At 37.6% G+C, this 10,096-nt stretch overlaps 1 protein-coding gene across 7 annotated transcripts in view; it reads right to left on the reverse strand.

The window, feature by feature from the left end:
- Nucleotides 1-10,096, reverse strand: part of usp54b (ubiquitin specific peptidase 54b) — a 123,601-nt gene that overhangs the window by 27,622 nt on the left and 85,883 nt on the right. For all 7 annotated transcript variants that reach the window (XM_046854333.1, XM_046854329.1, XM_046854328.1 and 4 more), the window contains 3 exons: nt 8,983-9,117; nt 7,275-7,388; nt 6,276-6,358 (listed from right to left, as the gene is read on the reverse strand). In XM_046854333.1, coding sequence (XP_046710289.1) covers nt 6,276-6,358; nt 7,275-7,388; nt 8,983-9,117 — 332 coding nt within the window. The remainder of the gene's footprint in view (nt 1-6,275; nt 6,359-7,274; nt 7,389-8,982; nt 9,118-10,096) is intronic.

Genomic DNA, 10,096 nt, shown 5'->3' on the forward strand with positions numbered 1-10,096 from the left:
TTTGAGACAATGTTCATTGTTAAAAGCGCTATACAAATAAAAATGAATTGAATTGAATTGAATTGGAGTGGGTGGAGAAGAGTGGCAGGAGTGATTTGTGATAGAAGGGTATCTGCGAGAGTGAAAGGGAAAGTTTATAGGACTGTGGTGAGACCTGCGATGTTGTAGGGTTTAGAGACAGTGGCATTGACTAAAAGACAGCAGGCAGAGCTGGAGGTAGCAGAGCTGAAGATGTTGAGGTTTTCGTTGGGAGTGATGAGGATGGACAGGATTAGACACTATTTTATTAGAGGGACTGCACATGTGGGACGTTTTGGAGACAAGGTGAGGGATGACCGATTGAGATGGTTTGGACATGTGCAGAGGAGGGACATTGGGTATATCAGTAGAAGAATGCTGAGTATAGAGCTGCCAATAGGGAGGAAAAGAGGAAGGCCAAGGAGGAGGTTTATGGATGTGGTGAGGGAAGACATGCAGGTAATTGGTTTGAAAGAGGCAGATGTAGAGGACAGGGGGGTATGGAGACGGATGATCCGCTGTGACGACCCCTAATGGGAGAAGCTGAAAGAAGATAAACAAGAAGAAGAAGAAGAAGCTGTACTAACAAACAGACATCAAACGGGTCAGCCAAGAAAAACGAAAACATTGGACATTTATATTGTGAGAGCTGGGAACAAACCCCCTAAAACAACACCAACAACCTCCACAGAGAATAACATATCGCAATTCACCATTCAAATACATACAGAAGCCATACAACAAGATGACAACTAATTTTCCAGCCCCCCCCTTTTTTTTGCCATAACAAATAATATTGTTAACACATCTGGAGGTAAAGATTCACAAATGAATTCTGAAAGTCAGACCTATCATCTCATATTCATTGTTATGATTTCACACTAAATGTCTTCATTATATAGCAAAACAAACAAACAAAAAAAACAGAATTAGCGTTGCTGTTCAAATATTTTTGGAGAGAACTGTAGATCTGTAGATAGATTAATATCCATGCAAAAGAAAGAATTACAAGAATTACATTTCAAATCATTTTATTTTTCATACAAAAGCTTTTGAGAATCAGAATTTGTGTCATTTTACACTTGTAAGTCAAAATCAACAAGAATCTGAGAGCCATTAGATTAAAAAGAGCAACATTTAGTTTCATTTTCAGGGATGTGAAATTTTTATTTATATGATATAAGAATTGAAACTTCTTATGAGAATGATTTATATTACAATTAGGCCAATTATTATAAGCATTTTTGCCTTTGTACACAAAAGATCATTTTTGGTGTCTGTTTGTGAATGTGTGTGTGTGTGTGTGTGTGTGTGTGTGTGTGTGTGTGTGTGTAGGAAAAAGAGATCTGAGCCTGTTCTGTGAAAACCACAGGCAGGGTGATAGGGAACGTGCACTAAGCACGCAGGAACACTCTGTACTTTTACTGCTACAGTGTGATGCAGACAGCCACACACTCTACTGCAGTGTGTGTGTGTGTGTGTGTGTGTGTGTGTGTGTGTGTGGTGGGACAGAAACAGGGAAAAGAGGGATGTCGGAGAGATGTAAGGGGTATGCGTGTGAACTGGGATGCTTATGAGCATGCAGCAAGTCACACAAAAAGCTCAGCAGACATCGTGCTACCCCTCGTGCTCGCCAAGCTTGGTGGACTAAATGAAATCGATTTTGCTGCTGCCCTCACGTCTACTATGGAGGTCATAGCATGCTGCTTCTAAAAAAAATGTCTTTCATAACCCGTGTTCATAGATCGTTTACTGCTTTTTATTTGATTGAAACTTTTGACCTCTGTCACAAATCATAGAAGACACTGCAATCCACCTGGACAAATGAAGACTGATTTCAGTGCCTGATCTGCATTCCAATTGCACCCTGTCATTTCTAACACATGGCATTAAAAGGTTACGTAGTAGAAGGAACGAGGACACATCCAGAATACACAAGGGACAGTCCTCAGTCACGACTACATTTATATTGACAGTACACAAAAAGCTTGTAGTCTCTTTCTGACATGATATAGGATTTGATAAAGACAGTCAGGCACTTCAAGAGGATAATCATCATCATCATAAATAATGTAAATACTCTCAAGGGACTCAAGATAAGAAAGGTCAGAGTCGCCTGTACTTCCTCAGGAGACTCAAGTCCTTTAATTTACACCGACCAGGCACAACATTATGGCCACCGATCAGGCATAACATTATGACCACTGGTCTAATATTGTGTTGGTCTCCTTTTTGCTGCCAAAACAGTCCTGACCCGTCAAGCATTAACAGATTTAACTTCTTTAGCAATTTAAAACACAGTATCTCATCTGTTGGCTAGCCTTCACTCCCTACATGCATAATGAGCCTGTCGCCGGTTCATCAGGGTTCCTTCCTTGGACCACTTTTGATAGATACTGACCACTGCAGACCAGAAACATGCCACAAGAGCTGCAGTTTTGGAGATGCTCTGACCCAGTCGTCTAGCCATCACAATTTGACCCGTGTCAGATTTACTTAAATCAATACGCTTGCCCATTTTTCCTGCTTCTAACACATCAACTTTGAGGGCAAAATATTCATTAGCTGTAGAATATATCCTACCCACTAGTAGGTGCCATGATGAAGAGACAATCAGTGTTATTCGTTCCTATTATTCACTCACCAGTCATAATGTTATAATGTCATAATGTTATGTCTGGTCAGTGGTTCTTTAATAGCCAGCGTCATCTTCTAAGCTGTAGTGTGCTGGTGAAGACAGCTAATGCCAACAGACTCAAAACAGCTTATTAGGGATGCAAGCTTGTTCATGGGAGTGGACCTGAAGTCTCTGGTTTAAGTGTCTGAAAAAAGAATGCTAAAGAAAATTTCTTAGTATCCTTGATAATGCGTCACACCCATTACACGCGACACCTGAGTCCTACTGGAGCACATTCAGCAAAAGACTGGGACCATCAAATTGGCTATCAAACTCTATAACTCCTCCCTGTTCAGTAGGGAGCAGAGCTGACACAATGAACTCTGACAGTATCACTGTGCCATTATATGCATTAATAAAAATTTCACAATAATTACAATGTACTTTAATATATAATGTACTATATTATAATAATTTAATATAATAGGTGCATTACTTTTTTGCATTTTTTAAATATTTTTTGTAAATATAGAATATTTAATTTATTTTTCATTTATATTTCATTTACATGTATTTTTCTTGTAATCTGAAGCAGTCTCTGGCAAAAGAATTTAGTTTGGGATCAGTAAAGTTCTATCTTATCATAGTGTACAGATGTCACAGAAACATCCGAATGAATTCCCCCTCAGCAGCTGTAACTGGCAAAAAAATATTGCACACAAATCTTCCAAATTCTGACAAATACAAATACATGGGCTCCTACAGTCACTTGAACACCTTATATGTGTGATATGGGACATTCTTTGCAACAAATACTAATCTTGCATCAGACATTTACACTATATGGACAAATGTTAATGGACACCTGACCATAAGATTCCAAAGGTTTGAGCATTCCATCTTTAGCGTCCAATTGCTGTTGTTATAACTTCTCCTCTTCTGGAAAGAGTCTTTCACCCCAACACATGTAAACTATGGTGCATGATTGGTTCTAAAATGTTGTGGTAACAATCTGGGAGAAAATAAACATATGGCTAAAAAGTAGATTAGCCAGTAGTATGACTGAGAAGTACAATAAAAGTACATACATTTTGGGGCATATAGGCTCATATGAATGCTTGTATATTGACAATATTACTTAATTAGCAAAATGTTAATGCTGATTAATGGTAATCAGTGGTGGACAGTAACAAAGTAAATGTAATTTATTACTGTATTTAAGTAGATTTTTCACGTATCCGTAGTTTACTCAAGTATTTCTGTTTGGGGAGACTTTTACTTTAACTTCACTACATTTCATGTCAAATATCTTACTTACAAATATCTTACTTACAAATATCTTACTTTTTACTCAACCACATTTCGAGTAATCAGTCGTTTCTTTTTATTTGAGTGGATAAAAACTTAACTGGTCAATCACACAGCAAGCCACCAATCATGGTAGAGCCTGAACTCTGTTTTAAACTTGTTTTGATTGACGCTTAGTAGTGGCGGATTTAGGAATATGCGAAATATTTTTTTAGCCGCTCATTTGCATGGTCACGTCACTTATTATATCAAGTCCCGGTCAATGAACCTTGGTCAGGACTCAGAGTGTACACCCACCACCTAGAGAAATTCCTCACTTGTACACTCAGAAAGGAGAGGCGTCGCCTTGGTTGATGTCACATTGGCTTTCAGGGTTTCCAGTAGGGGAACTGACAAGACCTGAAGTGACTTTACATCAGTTAGGAGAGCTACATCCAAATTATGGATGACAAAAAAAAGGTTTAAACCCTCAGGAGCCCAATTCAGAAAAAAAGAGGAACGAGGTAGGGGATAAACGTGCCAAAGTAAAGGTGTGTATGCAGCTCTATCATTCATCTCATTATGAGAATAGTTAAGGCTAATGCATTTAATGAAATCGGCTAATAAATGTATATCACAGATGTGTTGCCTGCTAGGCTTTTATGCATAGGGCTACAGTATTTATTTTATCTTGCATAACATTATAATTTACAGTATGTAGTTTATTATAATGTGTGTAGCAACAAAACAATTACAGCCTAACTAGTCTCAGTAAGCGGAATCTTTAGTGTAGCTTAAAAGGCTCATTTAAAAGACATATATTATAAGGATATAGATGTTGTGTGTATCTTTTGTCTACAATTAGCCAAAAATGTGTATGGTTCTTGGTTCTGAAATTTTAATAAAGTGTGCACAATGACGTGTATTTAATTGTACAATAAATGCATTTAGAGCGATTATTTACACATGAAAGGAAGCTCTCAGAAATGTATCCAAATTCGTGGACTGCTCTGAGAATATGCCTCACTCATTCAGTGACGGTAGCTGAAGCATAAACAAGATTTCGAAAGCTAAAACTAATCAATTGGGTCGAGGCGTGGTTCACCCAGGGCATCATTCAAGCTAGAACCGCTATTGCCGCTTGGTGGTATCTACTTAGCAGGAACAAACAGTGTAAAAGCAAGCAGAACATTTTGTGAGGAATAAGGATAGGAACATTTCCTGACTAACTTGCTACAATACCCGTGGCCTTATTTGTGCAAATTATTTTTTTGTAGTGATTGAAAAAAAGGTTTTTGAGCTCCTGATAATTTATTAGATATCAATCAGTGTTTAACTCATTAATATCACTCTATAAAAAGATTAGTGTGCTGAGAGTAACATTAGAGTCTTTTCACAAAAACTGAGTAGATTTAGTCTTGTGATCAAATTGGACATTATAGCCATAATAAATCATAGTACTTGGATACTATTGCATTTTTTTATGTTTAAGTTTGGGCTACTGTGACTTCCAAGTACAATTGATTGCTGATTTACAGAAGCCATGCTCAATCTGAGCAAGTAATTAAACGGCTCAATCTTTAAAATCAAGTCACTAACAGATTATAAAGAATAAACTGAGTGCCACATGTGACTACAATGGAAAGAATGCAGAAAAATCAAGTCCCATGATGCTCCTGGTGCTATTCAGATGTTAATGGTGCTATCCCAAAACGTGGGATATTCGTTTCAGTATCAGTAATTTAGTGTTTAAAAAAGAATTGAAATGATTTCTAGTTGTATGTATTTCTAGACAAATGAAGACTTTTATGATCTAACAGAGCAGAAAAGTAATTTTACTGAGTAGACAGTAAAAGTAGTGTAAATGAAAGAGTGTGTGTGTGTGTGTGTGTGTGTGTGTGTGTGTGTGTGTGTGTGTGTGTGTGAGAGAGAAAGTGTGTACGAGTGAGTGATTATGTAGGTAAAGTGATTATGTAGGTAAGTGTGCACGACTGAGAAGGAATCCCTTCAAGCCAAGACTTCCTTTACATCGCTCTACGGAATGGCTCTCACGGGTGTGATATTTGCAATGACAGCTAATAACGTGTGATATAGAGCCCCATTTCAGCTTCACAGGCATGCTGGGAGTGAAACTGGGGTATGGGCTTCACTTCCTCCATCCTCCCTTTCTCCTTTCACACACTTCTGCTATCAATTCTACAGCATAGCTGCCAGTCCCACTCAGCTGAACTGAAGCTGTAACATTGAAGTGTGGCTCATTCAAAAATACATGGGGTGTGTGTGTGTGTGTGTGTGTGTGTGTGTGTGTGTGTGTGTGTGTGTGTGTGTGTGTGTGGCATAGTTCTCCACTTACCAGAGAGATGTGGTGGAGATGTAATGCACCATCTGAATGAAGGGGAGAGGGTCTGAAGTAGCTCCACAACTGTTACACACACACTGGAAGACAGAAATGAAATCATTAATGAAACATATATACATACATACATACAAACATATATACATACCATCACACACAAACATGACACACTCTTTACAGTACAGTTTTTTGTTTTTTTGTTTTTTTACAGATTTACAGTATAGTAGAGAAATGACCACTGCTACAATTCTATATGGAGGAAATATGGAATCATATACAATTGACTTTAAATTATTGGCAAATGAACAAGCAAAATTTATTGTATGAAAAAAAAGTTACACAAAAACACAAGAGATTCACAAAATGTCTTACGCCTTCTTTTAATAGGTGCAACAATACCAGGACGAGTAGCTTTAAATTTAACAGATACTAGTGTTTTCATGATCATCTTCAAAATTCTTATCAATATGTTTGTTGTTATGTTGTTACTGAAAGATTCCTGAATAACAGTATAAAGAAATTTCACCTGTGGAACATTTAACCTAGAAGTAACAAGTAGCCTTTTCTGCAAACTATTTTGCAGTTATGATGTGCACTCTGGAACCTTGTTCATAAACAATATGATAAAAATCTGATCAGCATATGCAGAAAATAAATTCTGGATGATCTGGGTCATTTAAGATTTGAAGGAAAAGATAGAGAGAGATTTGAGTGTTTAACATAATATTTTTCAAGCAAAAAACGGTTGGCTTTCAATTAATTAATTATATTAATGAATTAATTAAATAAATAACGCAACGTTTACAGTTCATTGCTTGTTAGAGCTATAACATTTTTAAACCAGAGTTTTTGCAGAAAACAAACTTTACACTTTACAAAGACTTATTAGGGAAAATCATTTTCACTATTTATTTATTCAGATTTTATTAAAAGGTGCCAATAATTCTGGAGTCAATAGAAAATATCATAGCGAAAGATCATAGTCATATAACTGACCTGTTCAAATAGTGTCATAGCAAACTTCTGGTGTGGGATGCAGTGTTTGGCTGTGCAGATGTCCTCTTTAGTCTCATCGGAAATGTGGAAGTGGATACGCATGAGCAGGTTCTCCTATCCAGAGAAAAAAATAATAATTTTTACCTCTCTCGGTGTGTAAAGCTGTGCGTGTGTGTATGTGTGCGCTTTCCATTCGCCTGAACTGTCCGAGTTGTTTAGGATATTTTGCACTAGGGCCTTGCTGCTGTGAAAGCGAGGTATCTGCGTGTGTCGAGGAAGCTGGCCCGGTCTGTTTAGTTTATTCATTTTTTACTGTCAGCAATCACTTCATGTTAATCTGATCAAGAGAAGAGAACACATCTATATTTCATAAGAGGCGTTTTTGAATCCCTGGCTGAAGAAATTTAAAATCAATCGATCACGCTGCTACTTCCTGACGCAGGGATACACAACGGGGAAGACAGAGATAAAGCGTAAGTGGAAGAAATGGAAGACAAAAGGAAAAAAGGGAGAAACAGTGAGAGAAACCTTCAACAAATAGTACACGGCTACATCTAGACAACGTTTAAGAAGTGAGTAAACACTCCAACTATCAGTAATAAAAGTGCGTGTCATTTCCTGCTTAGACATTAATCTGGGTTTTGTCCTACGCAGCATTGCAGATGTGTAATGCCTGTAACTTGACTAAAGTCATAATGAGTGCTGCTGATGTGTGGCCTGCATTTCTTCTACTCACGATGAGGCAGTGCTATATGAGTATAGTATAGGGTGAGATGATTACCCGCTTGGCCCAAAGCCTGTCTTCGCCTCATAAACGAGCGACTCATATCAAGTCCAAATTCACAGTAGCAACCAGATTTAACAGCTCTTCTGTTAAAAATACTGAGGCGAAGCCTAAAACAGCACCATGCCACAGAGCTCCCAGAGAGCTGCTAATTGAACTAAATAACACTCCTATGACGTCGTCTTTTGTGGCCAAGAGAAAAAAAAATTCTCACATGTTGAGTGTACAAAGTCCTGACACATAAAGAATCAGCTGCATATAAATAGCTGTTTAAGATAGAGCTGATCAGAGGTTTCTTCAGCAACTGAGCTTCAACTGCTAAGTCTGTGAATGATCTCAGCCATGTTTCTCAATTATCAGTATTGATGTTTTGTGTCCTTTAAGGCCATAAACAGAACCCTCATTCCTTAATCAGGTACAGGCTGAATATTCAGGTTTGGGATAAGAGGTGGGCAATGGTATGAATACAGCTTGTTGCATGACTCTTCGCATACACACTACGCACTAAAATACAGTAGTGAACCAATCAATGCAAATATTGACTAATACATGAAGCATGAATGCTTGAGATAAAAATAAAATGAAGGTGCTATAAACCAAAACAGTTTGTTTGTCAGTGCCACTGTCATGAAATAATGCAAAGGCATCTCTAGCACTGAGAAAACATTATTAACTACCTCTGTTTGCCTACACTGTCAATCCACCTGCTTTTGCTCATGTTCCTCAAACCAATGTATGTTTATACAATATACACACAAAAAGAACAAGATCAGTATCAGATCAATAACAACAGAAATGAGGAAGAGAGACACAGGAAATGTAAAAAAAAAAAAAAAAAAGAAGAAGGCATGGCAAGAGTGAGACCATAACGAAAAGATTATCAAGACTGAGAATGAATGAGAGATGCAGGATAACGGGTCTTACAAAGCACTCAGCAGCGTCGTCCATGATGCCCAACTGAAAGCGCTGCTCATCCTGAAAGGTCTTAGCCAGAGCACTACGCAGGGCATCCGAGGGCAGCACCTTCTCACTGCTGTACTGGAACTGGGCAAAAATGCTCTGCAAAAAATAAAATAAAATAAAAATAAATAAAAATTATTATCATCACTATTATTTAAAAAATAGCCCTATTGAGATCCTCATGCCATCGGTACATGCATACTCTGTGTGGTAACCTTTCACACTATTATTTCAGTTACCACTGCAGACAAGAATTCTAATATATTTTAACATCTACAAGAAATGAGAAAAATACCAAATTATCACTAAATTAACACTGAATTTAATGTTAACAGCAAGGACAGTCGAAGACAAGACTGAGAGGCTTAAAAGGACTGTTATGGAGTTTGAGACTTAAAGAAATACATCGAAAAATACTTATCATTTCAAAATCAAGCATACAGGGGACCTGACTTCCCTACATTGCTCCTAATGCAAAGTGTCCTGTGAACAACAAGCACCACATTCAGGGTGTAATCCTGATTCAATGATACTGGAACCACTGAAAACAAAAGCTTTACTGAAAGTAAATAAATGAGCATTGTGAAGGTCCAATGGCCACTGGGAGAATAGATCTGTTTTGGTGTTCGGTGGTGCAATTTGGTGACATTAAACACTTGCTGAATGTATACTTGTTTGCCTGTTGACTATGCTAATAAAGAGTGCAATGGCGTTTGTGTAAAGTGTATAGTAGTTATTAGTGTAGTGTCAAATTTTTCTAGCATCAATTAGAGATGTCCAACTTTATTATTTAGATTAGTTTAACAGTTATGTTTCTTGGTTACCAATGGGAAAGTCAGGGGTTCAAGCCCCAGGTATCTGCTCCATAGACACTGACCCACACTTCCTAATTAGAAGATATATAGGATGCACAACAAAAAATTCTTTACAGTAATTATTTATGTCATAAATAAAAGCTTTCACTTAAGAAAGATGTCTTTCTAAGACAAGATTTAAGATTCATGAGACACCCGGCTCAACACTGGTGTGCTTTAGAACCAACGTCCCACAGGATGCAATAAATAAGTTGCAAGCACTA

The sequence above is a fragment of the Silurus meridionalis genome, chromosome 7 (genome assembly GCF_014805685.1).
Source record: "Silurus meridionalis isolate SWU-2019-XX chromosome 7, ASM1480568v1, whole genome shotgun sequence".
Taxonomy (NCBI): Eukaryota; Metazoa; Chordata; class Actinopteri; order Siluriformes; family Siluridae; genus Silurus; species Silurus meridionalis.